The following is a 22,252-nucleotide window of genomic DNA, read 5'->3' on the forward strand; positions in this document are numbered from 1 at the left end:
TTGATTTCTGTACCCGAAAACTAGTGTGAATTTGTTTACTATCGCGGTTATTTCTAGGGTTGGGTATTGAAAAATAGATTCCGATTCCAGAATCGGATACTTCTTGTGAAATTACAATTTCGATTCGCCTATCGATTCCTATATGCGGTTCTTTTTTTTTTTTTTTTCTTCATCTGTGAGAACCCGACCTAGCGATCTGCCAGGACCTTTCTTGCTGATGTAAGCGCATAGTGCTCCAAAGTATGGCTACACTTGCGATCAGAAGTCGAAAAAGCAAAGTAGCCTATAATATTTATGATAAGCTAAACATGTTGCAATAGATGTGACACCATCAATATGACAAAGCATTTTAATTTAACAGATCGTTAAAGATCACAAACACGATTCACATACCAACGTGATTCTGTTCCTAAATTACAATGATTCATCTGTTTGATTCCTCAACCCTTCTTCTGTGCATCGTACAACCAGTGTGATTTAAACATTCAAATCTGTGTTCGTGCTGCCGCTGACCTAAAGAGAGCCACTGTCATGTATATGAATGAAAGAGTTTCACGGTCTTTTCAACCACACAGTTCATTATTTCTGTGTTACAAACATTTAGATAATCACAGAAGTACTGGGATAAAAGTTCATAGTCTGGATATAAACTCTGATATGTACGGTAGAGATCAAAATAGAGTAAATCATCCTTTTAAAAAAGTTAATTTGACATTCCAAATAATGTTAAAGATTTATTGATTACGTTGTTATGCCAGTAGATGGCGAAAGGGGGCTGTTAATAATGTATTTGTCTTTGATCATTCATTCAAAAACACTGATTCATCCAGTAATGAACCAAGTAAATCTTGAATGAATCATTGAATCATTTACTTACAAATTAGGCCTACATGTGATTTTGTCTAGTTGTCTAATGTTTTTTTTTCTTCAGAATCGTAAGAGAACCAAACTTCCAACAACAACAACCCAATTTTTCCAGAATCACACAGCTCTATTTTGCAACAGCTCTTAAGTGAAACTTGTTTTTATGTAGCCTGTTGATTTTTGTTCATGGTATTCAGCTGCAACTAAATGTTTATCAAAAAAAGAAACATGATATACAGAAATACAACATAAATACAACACAAATATGCTTGATATCATCTTTTATTCACATTGGAATCAAAACCAGGAATCGAAAAAGAATCAGAATCAATAAGCAGAATCGGAATCGGAATTGATAATATTCTAATGATACCCGACCCTAGTTGTTTCTAACACTTTATAAGTATTTAAAGCTCCTAATTTAATAAATCAGGCTGTGAGGAATCAGGCTATGTCGATATGCAGGTTTGAGGGACTTTATTTTATTGCTCGTGTGCCAGTGATTATCCCATTGCAAGCCAAAGCTGGCATGTGTGCCACAGGTTGCTTATATTTGGTCTACAATCACTATGACCAACAGCAATATGTATATTTTTAATTATAATATGCCACTAAAGCTTACCTGGAGGCCAGCTGATATTGGAGTTACTAGAGATTTTCTCATTGGGAGTTTTGCCCTGTGTCCAGCTCTCTGGAGTCACCAAGGTGCTAGTGGGGGATTCAGAGCTTGACATCAGATTGTATGGGCTGAAGGTATCTTCCATGGTGCTCTTTCCAGGCACATGGGACTGAGCAGAAGAGATTGAACCTAAAACAAAAAAATAGTCATTTTAATTTGTATATTCACAGGAGGTTTTACTCAAAAACATCATATAATACAATATTTAGAGACTAAGCAAATCAAACATAGATATATATTTTGATGGCCAATATTCGAAATGCTACTTTGCCTCTCCAAAAAGAACAACCATCTTCAAAGATACAATCTGAATAATAAAATTTAAGATTACAGGCTTGAGCTTTTGTCCTCAGCTGAACTCACTCCAGTAAACTGCTGCGGTTTGGCTGGATTTACTGTTCAGGCAAGGTTTACTGAAAACAAATGCCAAGGAAGGGTAATATTTTAAAAGGCCCCGCTGACTCAGAGCAAAAATAACTCTGGAATGTCTGCAAGCACTTAACTTGAGAGGGAGTTTTGTCTGTCCTTTTGAAATATACAAATCTCAGGGACAGAATTTGTGACTCAGTGTCTGGAGTTTGATGATTAAAGATATTGCTTTGTTTTCATTGAGTGGAATGTTGTTTGTGGAAGCAGAAGTCTTTTCAAGGATGTTAGATCTAGAGGCTATCATATGACTGTCTTGACATTCTAGATTAAATCAAGTCCATAATATGTTTGGAGCAATGAATAAATTAATACCGTGCTTATTGAGGTTTGCCTCCAAGTGCTGAGCATTAGCTGTCAGGGAATCTATGGAGTTTGAATGAGTCCACTGTGAGAGCCGGGATTGAGGCTGAGGGGGGTCTTTGAGAGATAGACTTCCCACCTCCATACAGTTTACATTCATGTTCGGGTTCAAACCAGCTACAGGGGGGCGACAAAGAGACAAGAAGATTAGTGCAAATTCACACACATAAACACAAGGAGAAAAAAACCCCCAAACAAACAGAAAAACAATGGTGAAGACCAAAATAACTAAAAAACTACACCTGGTCAATCAATAAATAAGAAAAAAATAAAATAAAATAAAATTTATTACACAATATTGTTACAAAATATTATTATTACACATTATTCACTTACACCCATATTTGCAAAGAAAAGCCCCAATGAATCCCCAAATGAAGATAATTCAAAGGCATTACACTGTTAAGGCAAAAAAAAAAAAAAAAACATAAATAGAAAATGCAAATCGCATTGCATGTTTTAAATTGACAGTTCTACTGTAATTACAAAAAATGCTTTTATTATGATAAAGAACTCAACTAATCAGCTATTAAAAATTACAAATACAAAATATAGCTGCAAGCAGCAATTGCGGGGCCAAGCACAACAGAGGCAGAATGAGGAGCTAAGCATGGCAAGGAGCAACAGACCGACTGTAACAATGAGTAACTAAAGTCATTTTAGGATAATATCAGTTGAAATGGCTGAAAAATCATAAATACAACCAATAATATTATTTAATGGCTTATCACTTTTGACCAACAGGTGGTGCTGTTTTCAAATTGATGTGACGTGTTCTGTGTGAAATGACAATGACACACACAAAGTTTGCCGTCATTATGTCAAAGCTTTGCAGAGATACAGCCTCAGATGTAGTTTGGCATCTTTCCAGCAAATTTGTTGATGCGCTAAACGAAAACGGTTTCGTATATCGACACGAAATTCATAACTTTTTGCCAGCATAGTCTGAAGATGATCTGAGTCAAATTTGGTGAAGATCGGACTAACAGTCTGGGAGGAGTTCGAAAAAGTAGGTTTTGTACATTAATCAAAATGGCGGACAAGAAGTTTGGCCAATTTCGGCATAATGGCTATCAATGTTCTCGACTTGACCCAAGGAATCTATTGGCATCAGTTTCATTCTAATAGGCTAATGTAAACAGAAGTTATTAGCATTTTTGTAAATTTCATTATTAATGTTTAGTGAATGGCGTATTACTTCTGACCCATAGGTGGCACTGTTACCAAATTGATGTGGCTTGGTCAGAGTGTGGTGACAATAGCACATATAAAATTTGGTGTCAATATGTCAAAGCTTTGCAGAGATACAGACTCGGATGCAATTTGGCATCTTTCCAGTAAATTCGTTGATGCGCTAAACGAAAACGGTTTCGTGTATCGACACAAAATCCATAACTTTTTGTCAGCATGGTCTGAAGATGATCTGAGTCAAATTTGGTGAAAATTGGACTAACGGTCTAGGAGGAGTTCGAAAAAGTAGGTTTTCAACATGAATCAAAATCAGTTTCATTTCAATAGGCTAATGTACGCAAAAGTTATTAGCATTTTTTGAAATTTCGTTATAACTTTTGACCACAAGGTGGCGCTGGCCCCAAAATTTTTATGTACATTCAGGGCATGGTGCCGAACATTTTTGTAACGCTAATCCGTTCTCAAGATACAACATTTTAAAGCTAAATTCAAAATGGCCGACACCCAAAATGGCTGACATGGGAAAATTGGATATGGTTCGACTCGGTATGACACACCGAATCTAAAGAGACCAGTTTTGTGATTTTTGGACAAATCATTCAGACGTTATAAAGAAAAATAGCCATTTTTCGTATCTCCTGACCACTAGGGGCCACTGCACCGAAACACTGCAGGTAGGCTCAGGTCATGCTTGTTATAACACACACCAAGTTTGGTGTCAATATGACAAACTATTACGGAGATATAGCCTCACATTGATTTTTGCTAGCTTTTCGTAGAATTCTTTCGCGTGTTATTCGTGAACGGCTGGACGAATCGACTTGAATTCCATAACTTTTGCCAGCGTGGTCTGAAGATGGTCTGGATCAATTTTTGTGACAATCGGTGCAACAGCCTAGGACGAGTTCGAAAAAGTAGGTTTTACGAACAATTGAGAATAGCGAAAAAAAACTAAACCTTACGATTTTTTAATTTTGGTGTCCATTCAACTCGGCATAAGCCAAGGAATCAGAGGAAAAAAGAATTTTTGTTGAGTGGCTTACGGTTCAAAAGTTATTAGCATAAATCTTTTGAAAGTTTGGACAAGTGGTGGCGCTAGAGAGTTTGAGTTAGAGACTCCAAACTTGCTATGGTTAATGGTTGGGACTGTCCTCTATCAGTGTGCAAAATTATACAACTTTCCCGCAAGCGGTTCTATGGGCTGCCATAGACTTGCGGCGGAAGAGGAAGAAGAAGGAGAATAATAATAACGCCAACGGATACAATAGGTGCCATCGCACCTTCGGTGCTTGGCCCCTAATAATTACTGAGTAATATCAATTAACAACATGTACTTACTATAGAGTTAGGGTTTGTCTTAGTGCTATTTGCTTGTAATCCTGCATAATTTACTGGCATTACTACAGTAAGTACATGGAACATGCATAACAGATATTGTAAAATAAAGTAAAAAAAGCACACACACACAGCAATCATAAGCATGCAGGTATGTGTGCACATGAGGCTTGTTCTCTTACAGAGTGTATAAGGGCTGAAGGAGTTTGGAGAAGACTGCTGCTCTTTGGTCTGCAGGTCTGAGACGGAGAGGCCTGAAGTCTGAGGGTGACCCGTGAAAGTGTCCAGGCTTGCCTTTCCAAGGTTTGGGTGCAGGCCAGTATGAGAGGAAGGTGGAGGCTGCTGCTGTTTCATAAGCAGAGCCTGGGCCAGCTGACGCTGGTGCTGCTGGATCTGCTGCTGCATGTTTGTGATTGTACGTGCAACCTGTGTGAGAGAACGACAGCGATAATCATTTTCATTGTATATGGAACATTATTTGTCATAGTCACCAAAAGATAGCTATCAACTAATATTTCATAACTGGAATTACTGTAACTGTATATATATCAGAGCCAGTAAAATTACAGTGTATGTGTGTCATACTTGCTGCTCTTGTTGTTTGATGGGACCAGAGACATTACGCTGAGCCTGCATCATTTGCTGCTGAATCTGCAAACGCTGATACGCCTGATAGAAAGAGAAAAAGACACAAGGTGAAAAAGGAGAAACATACAGAAAAATCTAAAGAAATAATGATAGAAAGGCGATGGGGTCATTATTAAGACAGAAAGCACTAGCATCTCACTCTCTGCAGACAGGCCAGTGGGTAGATGACAATCATTGGTATTCATGTGGAAACAGCAGAGCAGGAGAGTGAACTGTGTAACTCACCACCTGCAGCTGTTGTAGTTGGTAGAGCAAGGTCATTTGTTGAGGATTTATTGGTGAGGTTAAAAGTGCAGGATTCAGTCCAATGTTTTTTGCCGCAAACTGTAAGAGCTGTGCTTGAACCTAGAGAAAAAAAACAAAAAAACCTGATAATCCATGTTATCCAACGTGATTTGAAAGTGTTCCAAAGAAAATATTATATGTTTTAGTGGAAACAAGGAAATCTGACTTTTTGGTGAATATCACAAAATTGCTTTTATTAATGACATATAAAATCTTAAATATATCAGATTAATTTTCTCATTAGTGATGATTCCTGATGAAAATGAGCAAATTTTTATTTTGGGGTGAACTACCTCTTTAAAGGAACACGCAACTATTTTTGAAAATAGGCTCATTTGCCAACTCCCCTAGAGTTAAACAGCTGAGTTTTACCGTTTTCAAATCCATTCAGCCGATCTCCGGGTCTGGCGGTAGCACTTTTAGCATAGATCATTGAATCTGATTAGACCGTTAGAATCTCGCTCAAAAATGACCAAAGAGTTTCAATGTTTTTCCTATTTAAAACTTGACTCTTCTGTAATTACATCATGTACTAAGACTGACGGAAAATGAAAAGTTGCGAATTTCTAGGCTGATATGGCTAGGGACTATACTCTCATTCCAGTGTAATAATCAAGGAACTTTGCTGCAGTACCATGGGTGCAGCAGGCACAATGATATTGCACCTGAAAATAGGCTAAATTCCGTCAACATAACCAACGTGACCACACCTGCTTGCACAGGGATACTATTTTCAGGCGTCTTAGTACACGATGTAACTACAGAAGAGTCAAGTTTTAAATAGGAAAAATATCTCAACTCTTTGGCCATTTTTGAGGAGACCTATTGTTTGGTTACCTATATGCTTCAGAGAAACTTATATAGCATTTATAACAAGTTGAGGGTGAGTAAATAACAAATAAATAAACACATAGCAAAATAAAGCGTCTTTAATAAAATACAAAATAAAACTGTGTGTGCCGTCATTGGCAGGCGACACAATGACAGTTCATTACACGACTTAAATTCTTATTTCTCTGGATTTGAAACATTTTTGGAAACATCTGGGAGTAATGTAAGTAACAACAAAATATATAACGATATTCGATAACGATAACGATTTTTGGATATTTTAATAAAAAAAATGTACATATTGTGCCTTTAAGTTGTCAGATACAGGCACACTGGAATTTGATATAATATGTGCAGTTTGTACCTGAGGGGTGAGAAGCTGAGGCACTTGAGCACGTAGACTAGGCTGGGCGGAGCTAAGAGGTGGCACTGGTGGCTGAGGGGGAGGGGCCTGCTGCTGCATGACCCGAGTTTGTGCTGCTCCGTTAGTGCCGAACATTCCATTCTGCATCTAGAAAACAAAGAGAGTGGGAGTGGGGATCAATACAAATAAAATGCATTTATATACTCTAAAGGGCTGGATGCACTAAACAGGAAAAATATTCCAGATCAATTTCAGCACAAATTTAACAAAATCTCTATTACAATGCAGTCTCTTAAAAAAATAATGTGCTTTTAACATTGAACTGAACACAATGCCAAATTCTTTTGCCACTTTAAGATTAAAATAAACAACTAAAATAAATAAACAAACATTAATTTCACATACAGTAAATAAAACATAACCAGAAGAGTCACGTTTCAGTGTTTATATATCTTTAATTATAAATGACAAATAACTGTATTTTACCAATCCAGCATTAGTGTCTTTTTAACAACTTTTCAAAACAAATAAGTAAAAATTATGCAAACTTTACTCAAAAATGTAGGGTAATACACCAGACAATGCAGCTTTATAGCTTCATCTAAATGTAAAACTCTTATGTGCTTATGCCCTTTGCAGATCTTTCACAACACTCACCTGTCTGTTGTTCAAGTTTTGCATGGAAAGGCCGGAGGAGACCCCACCCAATCCGTGGCTAGGGAGGCTGCTATTGGCCAGTGGGAGCTTGAGGCCAGGAGAAGGCATAAACGGTGAGGTTGAAGCATCATCTGACAGCCTACCGTCCTGAGAAAAAAGAAAACACATTGCAAAAACCAGCTGTAAAATTTACCTAGATCTGAGTTCTCTCTACACCAGTTCAGAAAATTTCTTGGACTTCCAAAAAAGAGTTTGAGATAAAGCTATACCTTGTCCAGGAAGGGGGCACGATCCAGTGAGGGGTCTTTGGAGAGGTTTGTGGGTCGGCACATTATGGGCTTATTCATTCCATTACTGTAGTCTGACATGCCCATCCCCCGTTTGTCCAGTTCATTTTTCTTCTCCAACAAAGCGCCTGAGGAAAGGCAAGTATATAATCAGTGTTCTAGGCCAAGATCATATGACTCACTGCATGTCTGTCTGCAGTTATGGGTTAACTTCATAGTGTACTACGTACTCATGGCCTGATCCAGATTCATATTGTTGCTCTTCAGGGCTTCTTCTGCAGGATCCTTCTGCACCAGGTAAAAGAAAAATGTTTGTTATGCTAAAAAAGATTTATTTTACATATCTTATAATAATTTAAGCAAGTAGTCTTCTCAGAGTAAATTTTTGTGGTTTTGACATACTGGAAAACCCATATCTGTAAGCTGCTTGATAAGTCTGGTCATAATCCAAACATCATCCTGCTTGTTGGAGACCTTGCCCTGTAATGAACAAACAATAGCAATAATATGTATGTTAAATACATATAGATTAGTAGTTCTGAACAAAAAAGAATTCTACAGGAAACCACACAGTAAGGATGAGACACTAAAAGACAGAGCACTCTTTGGCGTCAAATGGCCTACCCTTTGTGGGCCCTTCTTGGATTGACCCCAGGAGTTACAAGAGGAGTCTTGGGATGTAGGACTGTTCCACATGTCACCATCATCAGCATCCCATTGGCCATTGTTCATGCCAATCTCTTCCCCTCCTGATCCCCAGCCATCTTGCATAGATTTGGGACCTGGCAAAACACGAATGTAAAAGACTGCTTATAATCAGGGCCATAACCACTACATACATTTTGATCTATGATTAGATTAGTGGATGACCAACTAAATTATTGACTAAATTATTAAATTTGGTCTGCCCAAAACCAAATATTTTGTTACACATTGTTTATTAAGTATGATCCAAGGAAAAACCTGGGTGACCAAACGAAACTACAAACATAAATCAAAGTTTTCACACAAGCTTCCCAAACACTGCCCCTTTTTGTCACTGGTTGGATAAACAGATAGCCCTGCCCCAAACCCATGCCACTGGTTGAGAGACTGCAAGAGAGCCATTTATATTTTATAATACGAATAACAAAGAAGTTGTCTCAGTGTGTAAATGGCATACATAAAGTATTTAGCAGAAAAAAAAACACTAACTTCAAATTTAAAGTGAGGTAATGTGAACAATACTGGATTTATTCAACCACCAGAGGTCAGTGTAGTTTAAGGTTATCTTTAAATGGCAAAAAATAAAGTCAAATAACATATTTGAATTCAGCACATCTACGTATCAGCAATGTCTTAGTTTCCAAACTTCTATCATAGCGAGTGCTTAAATATGAAAAGGTTTCTTTCATTTCATTACCTTCCTGACAGGAGCCTGATCCAACAGGTGCATTTCCTCTGCCGTAAGGTCCACTGGAGTCATGGCCACCTTCACCCCATCCCCCACAGCCCCTAGAGGGCTGGCCCCAAGCTGAAGTTCCATTGTCCACAGAAGGGTTGGAATTGGCTGACTCACCCCATGAAGAGGATTCTGTGTTTGGCTGTACATTAGGGAGGTCTCCCCAGCCTGATAGAGAATAAAACATCAGTATAGTAACTTATAATACAGTAATTAAAAAACAGAAAATAAAATTGGGTTTGTATGTTCAAATAATCATTGGATCGATTATCAAAATAATTGTCTTACTTGTTTTGTATAATACAAAACAGAGCAAGTGCACTACATCAAATAAAGAGATTAAATTTATTACTAGCTGAAAATCTGTAAAACAAACAGACACTCTGAAACACAGTCAGACTTTAAATATCAATATCCTAAATTAGCCACCGGTGTTGGCAAAGACTGAAACAAAAAAAAGAAAATCTTGAGGATGATAACAGGGCTAGAACGCAGAAGGCATTTAATTCCTGGCTCAAACCTGAACCAGCTGGCAGCACAACACTCTCTTAGGCATCTTAACTGGTGGATGTTTTTTTTTTTTTTTTTTTGACAGTGGACAACAAAACTTAGACTTCAACAATTTAGCTAGCAATCTAGCTTTAAAGAGAAAAATACACACATTGTCTTACCTGGATTCACCATGGGTATTCTGCTGAGAGGAGTTTCACCTTGACTGGGTGAGCCATTGTTGTTGCTACCACTGACATGGTTCTGAGTGGGACCTTGGCTGTGGTGTTGGTGATGATTGCTGTTGTTGTTTGGCCCAGTGAGGCTATTACTGTTGCCACTGTTGCTAGTTCCTGGATGATTTTGGGAGTTATTCCTGTCCCACATGTTCACACTCTTGCTGTAAGCACTGGGGTCACCCCAGGTGGAGGTCCCATCATCAATTTCCATTTTGCGACGAATAGAGGAAGGAGAGGGTTCCTCCCAGCCTGTGGCCTCATCTCCGATATCCTGTCGTCCTCCCGACGTCCAGCCAGAGTTGCTCTGTTTCACAGAATTTGGGCCGCCCCATGATCCTATGCCTCCAGTTCCACCGTTGCCACAAGTGGGCTCCTGAAGTTTTCCACCCCAACCTTGGGCTGAACCATTGGAATGTTGAGCATCACCCCAACTACCACCCTGTGCTGGTGCTGCTTTACCCCACCCTCTCTGGGTTTCTTTCCAGTTTCTGTTGTCAGGGTCCCAAGAGGAACTTCCAGAGCCATTCTTCCGCATTTCTGTAGGGTCACCCCACTCTCCACTATTTGCGCTGCCACTACCTCCCCAGCCTGAGGAAGTTTTGGTTCTATCACCCCAACTTTGCATTTTCTTCTGAGAAGTACCATCATCCCAGCTAGGGGACTTTTCCTCAGCCCAAGACTGGCCATTACAGCCATTGGTGTTGGGACCTTCAGCAACAGGATCACCCCAGCCACATACTGATCCATTTGGAACCTTTTTATTTGCAGGAGGTTCCCCCCATCCACTGTTAGGCTGGGCAGAGGCTGGGACTGATCCTCCCCAGCCTGAATTTGGCATGGATCTGCAAGGTCCCTCGCTCTTGCTCGTCTCCATTCTAGGAGGTGCACTGAGGTTGGGACTGGCACATCCAGGAGGAGGTGGTGCAGGTCCATTTGAGGGTGTGTTGGAGGAAGACCCCCAGACCTCAGTCCCTGCACCACTCTTTTTGTCTGGAGTTTCTTCCATTTCCCAAACAGTGTGTTGGCGAACTGGAGTCTGTCCCCAGCCTGTGTTGCAGAGGACACGTGGGTCCAAGTCTTGCCTTGGGAGCAAAGGGGCCAAATCATCACTTGAGGACCTCTCTCTTCTTCTTGGGTGGCCCTCACTACTATCCCTGCTGCCCTCACTTGCTGGGGTATCAGGACCCCAGGAACTCATATGTTCCTGGGAAGGACCATCGTTAGCATCCCATCCTGTACCTTCAGTGCTTGGTTGTTTGCCCCAGTCACCCCAGCTGCTACCACTGCTAGCTCCTCCCTTCCCCCAAGAGGAGACGCCTGCAGAATCCCAGCCTGAGTCCTTTGATTCTCCATTTTTGGCATCTCTGTTGTCCCAGAAGGCAGTTCCATCTTCGCTGACAGCCTCAGTAGGTGACTGACTGAGGTTTCCTCTCCAGCTGTTCACTGGACTCATTGGCTCTGGTTTAGTGTTATTTGGTCCATCAGTTTTAAGGTTAGGAGGTTTCATGTTGAAAGATTTATTTGTTGGTGACTGATGCTGTTCTGGGATATCCGGGTTGCCCCATGCACAGTCCCCTACAAGGTTTCCATTGACACAACCAATGCTACCATTTCCATTGGTGCCGTGTGGTGGTGCCACTCCTCCTTGGCCACACATACTAAGCGAAAGTTGATTTGAGCAAACCATGCTACTTGGGCCTGAACCTACCCCAGGCCCCTCATGTCCAAGAGCTGGCCAAGCAGCAGGGTTGGCACTGGGATTCAGGTTCAGATTAGAGGCACCCCAACTGGACTGCCCTCTACTGCCCATGGACAAGTCAATCTTTCCCTCTGAGACCCAGCCCCTGGTAGGGCCATTTTGACTAGAGACCATACTAGAAGAAAGATTAATGCTGGCTTTGCTGATTGGGTAATGACCCTGCTGGCTAGCTCCTGTAGCCATAATAGTGCTGCTACTGTTGCTGACGACCTCTGATGTGCGTTCAGCGTCCAAGGTGCATTCTGGTGTCTGGTGGCTCTTGCCGTATATATTGGAAGGCCAAGTGTCTGTGTCGTTACAGTTAATGTTCACTTTATCCTGGTTGCTGCTGCTGTTTTTTGTGACTGGGATGCTCCAAAGACAATTCTCATGCTGGGCTCCCAGTCCACTTTGATGGGGAAGTCCTGTAAAACAAATACACATGGTGGATTTTATTAAAGCAAAAAGAGATAAAAATGTACAGGATTCCATTTATCTATATATAAAATAATAATTATTAATTTATTATTATTAATTTTATTTTAGCATCTACATCACTGAAAGGGAAGCTGAGGTGGCACAGTGTTCATTTACTGGAATGAAACCAAGACAAGAACGTCATTCATCATTCTTTGTGGCCTGCCAAGTCCACACAAAAATTAAGCTTCAACATGTTCCACGGATACATGCATGAGGATGCATACTAAACCAAGATGTACATGTTTCTCTCTCTCTCTCTCTCTCTCACACACACACACACACACACACACACACATACATCCAGCCTGCTTCTTTCCAGCTATAATCAATCATGAGCCAGCAGGTAATCGATGGTGTGCAAATTATGGTATAGAGCAAAAAGAGGGCATTGATCTACAATGCAAAAGCAACCGCACTCTCCACAACCACTGAGAGTGTTTCTTAGAAACAGTATGCACATGTATTATCCGCCCCCATTAAAGGGGCATGTGGCAGCTATATGATTCACTGCTTAAATCAAACATGGTGCCCAAGACTAACCTAATGTTTAGTTAAACATTACTTTTTTTATTTTATAAATAAATTTATAAAAAAAACATTAATTTTTATTCATTTCATTGGTGAATGCCTTCTTAAGCAACTAGTGTATTCTTTTATAAATTACTTTAAAAGCTGAGGTGGAACAGTGTTCATTTACTGGAATGAAACCAAGACTTTAAAATGTTTTTTTTATTTTTTTTGTCAGCTCAAACAGATTTGGGGTTTATGATATCGCCTGACTATGATATTGCCCAGTCTGCCAAAATGCAGTTCTTCCATCTATACACTTATCTCCTCTTTTTACGCACCCTTATCACACAGGGCTGTCAGGCTATAGTGCATTTCAACATCAACCATGCAAACACTGATTTATTTAGCATTATTAACAAAGAAACAATTGAGCTGAAATGGCATTAGATCAACTTGGCAAAACTGCAAGCTTTGAATAACCTGACATCTTAGGTGTAGTGTTTTCATATCAACAGAAAAGCTGATATGTTTGCTGAACAACATCTCAAAAACACTGATTTTGAACATGGCAAAGAAAGTAACCACATGTTTCTCTATTTTGATGGTGCTCAGACAATCCAGCGACTTATTTTCCTGTAGCCAGCCACTCTCAGGGACGCCATTTTATCAGAGCTGAAATGCAGCCAAGAAAACAAGGCTGCTGTCTACAATTCTGTCTCTCTTGCTTTCATTCCCTTTTTCACTTTCTCCTCACACACCCTCCTCTGCTCGCTCTCGCTATTAGTCACATTCACTTTCCCTACAGAGAGGAAAAACAGAGAAAAAAGGCTGCATGATAAATTAATCGCACATAAGGCAGAGGCTTTTTCCTTTCACCTTGTTACTTGAGCATCCTTGCAAAACAAAACAAACCAGAAGACGTAAGTGGGAGTTTATATACCTGGAGAGTGGCTCCACATTACTAGCCTCAAAAAAGTAAGTGAGAGAAAAATGCTTTAACCATTCGACCCCAACTTACTTCTGCAACTGCTGTGTCTGAAAGTCTTTAGCAGGATGCTGCTTCTGCCTGTAGTGCCTATGTCTTAACTGGAACAGTAATTTGCTGAACAATTACTTGCATTTTGTTTTTTGCACTGATGAATGCCCAGAAAGTGGGATTTCCAAACTTTGGAAAATAACAGCAGACCCAAAGGGGATGGGGGAACTGAAATGTTTACCTATCAATTTTTTGGTACCTACCAACATTTGCTTAATACAGTCTACAATTATAGTTTTCCAGTGCCAGCCTTTCTCTTGCCAAAGTCTCAGTGACGTAAAAGACTATTTTGTCTGAAAATAACTTTCATACTAATTCTCTTAAAGGCCTCACTTCTTCCCAAGAGTGGAATGGCAAACATGTTTTAAAAGCTCATCAGTCAAGTTTTCCACTTGTCAAAGTCAGATCGCAGTGTTCTTTTAGAAGGGCGCTGAGAGAAAGCAGAAAGAAATAGAATGAGTTACAGAAAGAGTAAGAGAGAGAGAAAGAGAGAGAAAGAGAGAGAGAGAGACAGAAAGACCCAGACGGGTATCAGCTGGGGAGACACTGCGCTAATGATACCACAGAGGGGGCTGGCATGTGAGACAGGGACCACCTCTAGTTTAGACAAGGATGAGATCATATCTGTAAAATAACTCAAGCATCACCTTTCTAATATAGCATGCCTTCTACGCTATACTTGTCTCAATAATGCCTTTCCTATAACAAAACCAATCAAATCTAACTGCAAGACTACAGCATACAACACTTATACAAAAGTTGTGCTTTGAACTATTAAATGATACATATTTAACATCACACAGTTCTGTTGCCTCAGATATCTTAAGACTAAAGAACAAAAATATATTAAAATCGCACTGAAACATTTATGTATAACACATTCTGCAACCAAGAACCTAAACTTTTTCAGCTGACCCAAAATAGGAAAGAACTTAGTTTTCTTTGTATTCACACTGCACATACATGAAAGTGGACTTAGATCTCTTTTGTACTCTCTTTAGTTGTAATAGTGTCTCCATCTTAGAGCTGCACAATTTTGGATGAATTGAGAATCACTTTTTTTTTTTCAGATCACGATTCTGCCACGATTCTGAACTAAGCAAAATAACATGTCATTTATTAGAGGCTGTGACAGAATATTAATTGCTGCAGTCTATTCAAAAATGTTTTATTAATGTGAATGACATTTAAAATAAAATTAAAAAGTTTGAAATGAATGATTCAAAGACTCACTCATAAATACTTCCTGTTTTATTACTTGAATGAATCAGCGTTTTTGAACAAATCTTTTGAATAAACGATTCAATGACTCATAAATACTTATTTCTTTACTAAATGAATTAGTATTTTTGAAGACATCTCTTGAATGAATGATTCAGTTAATCACTTATAAATACTTCACTTGTTTCATTACTGAATGAATTAGCATTTTTGAACAAATTCCTTAAATGATTCACTCATAAATACTTCACTTGTTTCATTACTGAATGTGTCAGCATTTTAGAATAAATCTCTAAAATGAATGAATCAATGACTCACTCACAAATACTTCACTTGTTTCATTACTAAATGAATTGGCGTTTTTGGACAAATATGTTTTTAACGCAATGTTATCAACACTGCAATCAACAAACGTTATTTGAAGCGCCAACTTGAAGTGAAAATTACTTTCAACAGATGATTTCCTGTATTTTGATCGCTACAAAAGATATCAGTGTTTATATCATAACTATAAATGGTTGAAAAGACTGCTTGTGAAGCTCTTTCACACCTAAACATAATAACTGCTCATAGTTTTTGAATGTTCCGATATGACTTCATCAAAAATTTAATAGACATAGACAAATTGGTGTCATTTAGAAACAAGACTACGTAGGTGATTGAATCGAGATCACGATCTTTAACCGATTAATCGTGCAGCTCCACTCCATCTACTTTCCAAGCATACATTTATTTACTTATTAACATGATGTGCATTTGTTGTTAGAATGTTTGCACAGTAAAACCCTGTCTTGTACTCAGGGGACTCATTTGCTCAGTTCTTGCTTTCCCTGGGAATCAAATCCATGACCTTGCCATTTCTAACACTGTGCTCTACTGTTTGAGCTACGGGAAGGCTGCATTGTCAGTAAAGATGCAGTGTAAAAAGACTTAAAAACCTATAGAAAGACAACTGACTGTTTTTGAATACAGCAATTTATCTTATATTCATGCTCTTAAGAAATGTGTCTGATCAGGGTCAGGTAAGAACGAAACCATATAGGGCTTCTCTACAAATTATTCATTCACTAATTATTATTAAAGGGAAACCACTGACTAATCAGTTATTTTTAAAAATTGTTCTGCACATTCCAAAATTAAACCATAGCTTTTTTGCAGTCTTTTTTGTTTTTTACAATTTCAAATAAACCTTGTTCTCTGGATTTGGATTTTTGGTATTTGAATCCCAGAAGCATATATCTAAAATATTAATTGGCAGAAAATCTAATGCATATGAAACAGTGAAGACAATAATGATTCAAGAGTTGACAAAGCCATTAGGAGCCATGAAACAGCTGGTGAGCCCATGTTCCCAGGGATTCCCCTCTGTCCAAGCTCTGCTCTTCCACCTGCCGTTAAACCAGATTGGAGTGAATCGCAAACACTCTCAGTCATCAACCAGAGGGATGTAGGGGAGGGGACCAGTAAACAATAATTGCAAAAAACACTAGAGACAGAGTCCCTCAACCATGCCGCTCCCATGACCTCAGGCTTAGAATGAGACTTAAGAGGTCAATGCCAGGCTTTGTTCGGGCATAGCAGGGTGGGGGACACAATCCTACCCTCGGCCTTTAAATCATAGCTCGTCTACGCTTCTATATCCCAGCTGGGCCATGAGGAGGAATACAATCTCTCCATTAAGTCACCAATTTAAAAAAAAAAATAAATAAATAAAAAAAATACCACTATCTCTATTCACAGACCTGACATTGGTCAAGTGAAAAGCGTGTCAAAATAAATATCTTCGTCTCTCTTTTAAAAACAGAACACAATTCTCACCCGTGTGCCTTTTGCTGGTGGGCGTCTCGGGAGGGGAGATGACCCCGGACTGAGTGCAAGCAGAGGTCGGGTTCAGAACGCCTGTAGGTAAAGGTTGACCCCTCTTCAGTAGCTGCCTCTGCTCCTGCTGTCGGAAGCGTGGAGGAACCTCTCTGGGCACATATCGGGGACTGGGCTGCTGTAATGGAGGTAACTGCTGTTGTAGGGAATTACAAGGGCTACGCTTGCCATTGCTGGTGGTGGCAGCAGAGGGTACAGGCAGGTTCAGGGTCAGAATGGGGCTTGAAGGGATGCTGGGATTGGGTTTAACAGAGTCTGGCACTGGAAGAGAAGGTGAAATTTAAAGACAGTTTAAACTTAGGTAAATGAAGTTATAGAAATAAATTTCAATATGTAAAACTACAATAAAATTGCAATCATCTTATTGATAGATTTTTCTTTTTTTAAGTTGTACCACAAAGCATTTTTTTTAGTTAAAAATGAACAAAATTCAACTACTGAATTATTATGTTAAAGCCACATGCATGTATTGTGGTATGAAAGCACGTCGAAGACTGACATGAAAGAGAAGAAACTGTTGAATAAAGTTATTTTGTTTTCTTTGCGCACAAAAGTATTCTCATAGCTTTATCAAATTAAGGTTGAACCACTGAAGTCACATGAACTATTTTAATGATGTCCTTACTACCTTTGGGACTTAAACGTGAGAGTTGTGTTGCTGTCTATGGAGGGCAGAAAGCTCTCAGATTTAATAAAAAAAAAATCTTAATTTGTCTTCTGAAGATGAACGAAGGTCTTACGTGTTTGGAAGGACATGCGGGTAAGCAATTAATAACAGAATTTAAATTTTTCGGTGAACTAACCCTTTAATTATTCCTTATTTAATTTCCTAGAAGGGAAGATCATCAGTATGTAATTGTTTAAATATAATTTTTGTTTGTCACACAGACCTATCATATGGATTCTGAACTTTGATATCTAGCATTCACGTCCTATTATGTACATTTATTGCACTTCTGTTTCCTTTACAAGCCTGAAAACTTCAAATCAGTGAGAAGTACATGATTCAATATTTCTCTTTACTGTTCCAAAGTCTAAATGGCAAAAACCAACATAAACACAATGAAATTAAAAAAAAAACAAACAAACAAGCATATGCCACTGGATTGTGCATATTCAGACAGACATCTGCTCACCAGTGTTTACTATGAATACTGAAGAGGAAAATGAGGATGTGGCAGTCCTTGACCTTTGACCACAAAACACTAAATAAAAAAAAGAAAAAAAAAAAAGAAAAAAAAAAACTGCTCTGTTGTGCTCTGCATCTCATTACTGCGCAAAATAATTTGGAAAAGCTGCATGCTGCAGTGACTAAAGACTACCAACAATATCAAGCCCCATTGCCAGCCTAAGTGTGATTTTCACAATTTCCTGGGTATTTTAGGTAAGCACTACATATGAGGGCCATCTGGGGCAAGGTTCTTTGAGAAGTTTACACACAATGCTCAGGAGAAACGAACAGGATTAACATCAGCCTCTAGCACTGAGCAGCTCTGGGCAGTGTTACTGTAACTCACCCAAGGATTTGGGTTAAAGATAGACACAGTTCAAAGAAAAGCTTCATGCCAAGATGAGCCATTTATAACAGCCTGAATGGCAGATTTACCTTAGGAAATTAAATGAACTGGAAATTCACACAATGGCAAAAATAAAACATGATTAAACTGCCTCATGCAGATCTCTGCACATTTAGAAAAACAAAAGCCTTGAGTTTGTCTCGCAGTTAGTGTGTGGGATGAGGAGATACTTACTAACCAAGCAAAAAACTCTTAATGTTTTCCAGTTGTGTATTGAATACAGAGATTCCCTGGAGTCATTTAAAAACAGAGAGCTGCTCAGAGCTGCTGGCCGCTGGCTGAAGATGGTGACGCACATCTATGATTACATTCTGCTCAGCGTGCCTATCCATCGACTGTGCTTCCAGCCAATCAGGATACAGAACAGTCTTGCCTGTCTCTTTCTCTCCTGTGCCCTTCTCCTTCGCACATTTCCCCTCCTCCTCTACCCTTTCCCTCTCTTCATTCTCTCCTCCATCCCCCACAGCCTGTTCGACTCATTCATTGTCCCTATTGTTCAAAGTGCTTATGAATTCATTACAGGAAGCAGATGGACACTGGGACCATGAGATCTTCACACTGGCAATCTCAGACAGGCAATTTGCTCTGGGGCCTCTCATTCCATCTCTTCCTGTCTGCTTCAATCATGTGTTCTTGGCGATTCTACCTCTATCTACAGCTCCAGCTCCATCTCTCTCTCAAAAAAAGCACATAAGTAGACACATATGTATGGCTCTTAATCCCAAAATAAATCTGGCACCACTTGTCTTTAAAGTTTTCAGAAGCTAGAGAAGAAACTGAATTTTCAATATATTTCAACAAGAATGGAATTACCGTGTATGTCTGATGTGGTAGGGGTGGGAATCATCAGGGACACTGGCAGGAAAATATTATATCAGTATTAGGGTCATGATATAATGTAGTAAATCTGGCAGTAAATCTGGCTGCAGCTGAACCCACTAATTTCCCTCCAGTTTCCCCAGATTACACAAAATTCCATTTGTCAATTTAACAAATATGAAAAGATCCTAGACCCCTTTAATAACTCTTTTCTTCCTGTAAATATTAGTGAATAATGCACAGTTTATATATACCCCCTATCTAAATACAAATTCCATTTGCATTTGTCTTGGGATGATATTAGTTTAACGATGCAAAGAGAAAATGAGAAATTCTCAAAGGTGCACAGGCGTGAACTGCTGACAAAGCACATTAGAGTCAGTGCAGAGGATGAGAGATGGTTCTTTATAATAAAACATTTATCAAAAATACACTTTGGGTAGCATTTGAGTCATTCTACTTAGTTTTAAACCTAAAATTAAACCAAGGTTCAAACACTGATTTCCACCTAAATGGTGCTGTAGAAGTTTACAATGCAGACAAATTTATTGATAATGGAAAGTGCGGAAAGCAATTTTATTATTATTATTTTTTTAATCAGTCTAGACTAGTTACTAGCTCTGTTTATGAGGCCAGAGCATCTTTTTTGATGGAAATGCCTGGAAGGTTTCAAGAGTGGACCCAGATAGGTAGAATAGGGGGCTTGAGACTAGTGATGCACTGAAACTGTTATTATTATTATTGTTATTGTTATTATTATTATTATTATTATTATTATTATTCTTTTCTAAATCTCCAATTAAATTTTTCATTAAGCTGAAAATAAACATTTGGGTAATTGGGTAATTGACCTTGCAATGCTGTTTATGGTGTCACATGTTCTCAGGTGATGATTTAAACCAGTTGTAGTCAAATTCTTTGGCAAAAATTTCATTAGGCTAGACATTAACACACACATAATGGAGGACGTTCCTCTCTTTTGTTAACTGAAATTCTATGGCAAGCCAAACTGTCTTGTTAAGAAAAGAAAAATGTAATACATAAGATATTTCTGCCTTTCAGTCTGCAGTATTTGGAGAACCAGGGGAAGGATCACTTTAATTAAATAGACATAAAAAAAAAAAAACTTCTCACCTGAAAATCTGAGTCACCACACTACTGAGTGAAACACAACACCTCAGAACATTAAAATACACGAAGGAGATATGAAGGAGCCTCATTCTCCTCTATAGATATTTTGACTACAGGGGCAGAGAAAGACAGACCATGGATTGTGGTATTATGTGGGGTTGTGGGATTGCCACTAAAGGCGGGCGTACACGGTGCGATTTTTGAGGTCGTACGAGCTCGCATGCGATTTTTTTTGGTTATCGGAGGAAATCGTCTCTTCTCGTATGGTCGGGGCTCGTATGGTGTGTGAGAAATTACGAGACGAGCAGAGTGCCTTACGAGCACTTCCCGACCTTACGATCATTTTTAAACATGTCAAAAAACTTCGGGAGCTGTCGGATTGAAAGCGTGACGTGTGTGCTGTTGAACGAGCCGATTTGTTGAGCAAACTGGAAATGACCAATCAGAAAACCATATAGCAAAAGTCCTGAAGGCAGTTTTATGATTCTGCATTACTGTTCTTCCACAACAATACAACATGTAAGATGCAGTATGTATACAATAATACCTAAACTATCCAGCATTTTAACGTGTATAAAAACAACGTCACAAATTGCAGAAACTTGCATGACACGCAATGATTGTGTAATTTACAATATCTTCCACGACGACGATTAAGAAAAGAAAGTCCATGTTGTTCTCTGCCCTTCAGCCAAACTCTTTGCCATGCCCTTCGTTTTCTTTTCTTTTTTTGTTTTTTCGCAAGCCATTGCTGCCACAAAGAAAAGGATCTCTTCCTCAGAGTCCATGTTTTTGGTGCGGAACTTCGTGAATGTGATTGCCTCGGAAATCGGCAGGTTTTAAAATCGTGCCGTGTACCACTGCGTCCGTAAACAAAGTCACTCGTGACGTGTGCGTGGCCATACGGTCTTCCGACTGTCCGAATTCGCACCGTGTACGGCCGCCCTAACCCACCTGTAAAAAGGGTATATGGGGGATTGGGGAAGTTTTGGGACAGTGTTGGTGAAGGTTAGGGAATCATCCTCGCTATGGAGGAAGTTGACTTGCCACTACCGCCATAAATCTGGTTCACTTTGTAGCTTATTATGAATCAGAACTACCCACATAATTCAGGAAGCTGACTATCTGACATTTAAAGCAACCACCCACAGCTATTTCGTAAAAAAATTCAGCACACTATTGTTCAAAGATGTTAAAAATAAAGTTAATGCATAGTAGTGATACACAGAAACTAAAGAGCATTTCTGACACTTTCATTTTACTGTATATTTTTCAAATTTACATTACATATCACTATATATATCTTATTTTCCTATATTCCTCAATATATGATCATTAAGCTGACACAGACTCTTGAGAGTGATGCAGTAAACTTGGTCTTTGTTATTTTGCATAATCATATAGTCATTTCTGGACCAGGAGTTTGAATTCATTCTGACAAGTTCTAATGGACATTTATAAACGGTACTACAGTGACGGCACTGACGGTTGCACCTGCAATGTTGCATTGTCAATATGCACAACAGTACAGTTAAATAATATGATAAACGAAGTCCTCTTAATTGATTAATGTGCTCCAGAAAAAAAAAATCTGTGTAACAGAATCTAAGATTTCATGATTAATTTGAGCATTTAGAAATGTCACAATTGAAGACCCTCCTTCCTTTCTGTTCAGGCAAATTAGCTGCTAATTAGATTGCAATTCATGAAAATCAGCCTCATGGTGAGTGTTGACGCATTTAATTGGATGAGAAATTTAAAAT

The 22,252-nt window shown here is 39.0% G+C and overlaps 1 protein-coding gene across 3 annotated transcripts in view; it reads right to left on the reverse strand.

Moving 5' to 3' along the window:
* Positions 1-22,252, reverse strand: part of tnrc6c2 (trinucleotide repeat containing adaptor 6C2) — a 48,343-nt gene that overhangs the window by 11,932 nt on the left and 14,159 nt on the right. For all 3 annotated transcript variants that reach the window (XM_051111493.1, XM_051111494.1, XM_051111495.1), the window contains 14 exons: positions 16,903-17,223; positions 10,043-12,262; positions 9,333-9,539; positions 8,555-8,712; positions 8,333-8,410; positions 8,161-8,218; positions 7,913-8,058; positions 7,644-7,790; positions 6,987-7,133; positions 5,732-5,851; positions 5,444-5,527; positions 5,041-5,284; positions 2,285-2,449; positions 1,487-1,672 (listed from right to left, as the gene is read on the reverse strand). In XM_051111493.1, coding sequence (XP_050967450.1) covers positions 1,487-1,672; positions 2,285-2,449; positions 5,041-5,284; positions 5,444-5,527; positions 5,732-5,851; positions 6,987-7,133; positions 7,644-7,790; positions 7,913-8,058; positions 8,161-8,218; positions 8,333-8,410; positions 8,555-8,712; positions 9,333-9,539; positions 10,043-12,262; positions 16,903-17,223 — 4,281 coding nt within the window. The remainder of the gene's footprint in view (positions 1-1,486; positions 1,673-2,284; positions 2,450-5,040; positions 5,285-5,443; positions 5,528-5,731; positions 5,852-6,986; positions 7,134-7,643; positions 7,791-7,912; positions 8,059-8,160; positions 8,219-8,332; positions 8,411-8,554; positions 8,713-9,332; positions 9,540-10,042; positions 12,263-16,902; positions 17,224-22,252) is intronic.

This window comes from Labeo rohita, chromosome 6 (genome assembly GCF_022985175.1).
Source record: "Labeo rohita strain BAU-BD-2019 chromosome 6, IGBB_LRoh.1.0, whole genome shotgun sequence".
Classification (NCBI taxonomy): domain Eukaryota; kingdom Metazoa; phylum Chordata; class Actinopteri; order Cypriniformes; family Cyprinidae; genus Labeo; species Labeo rohita.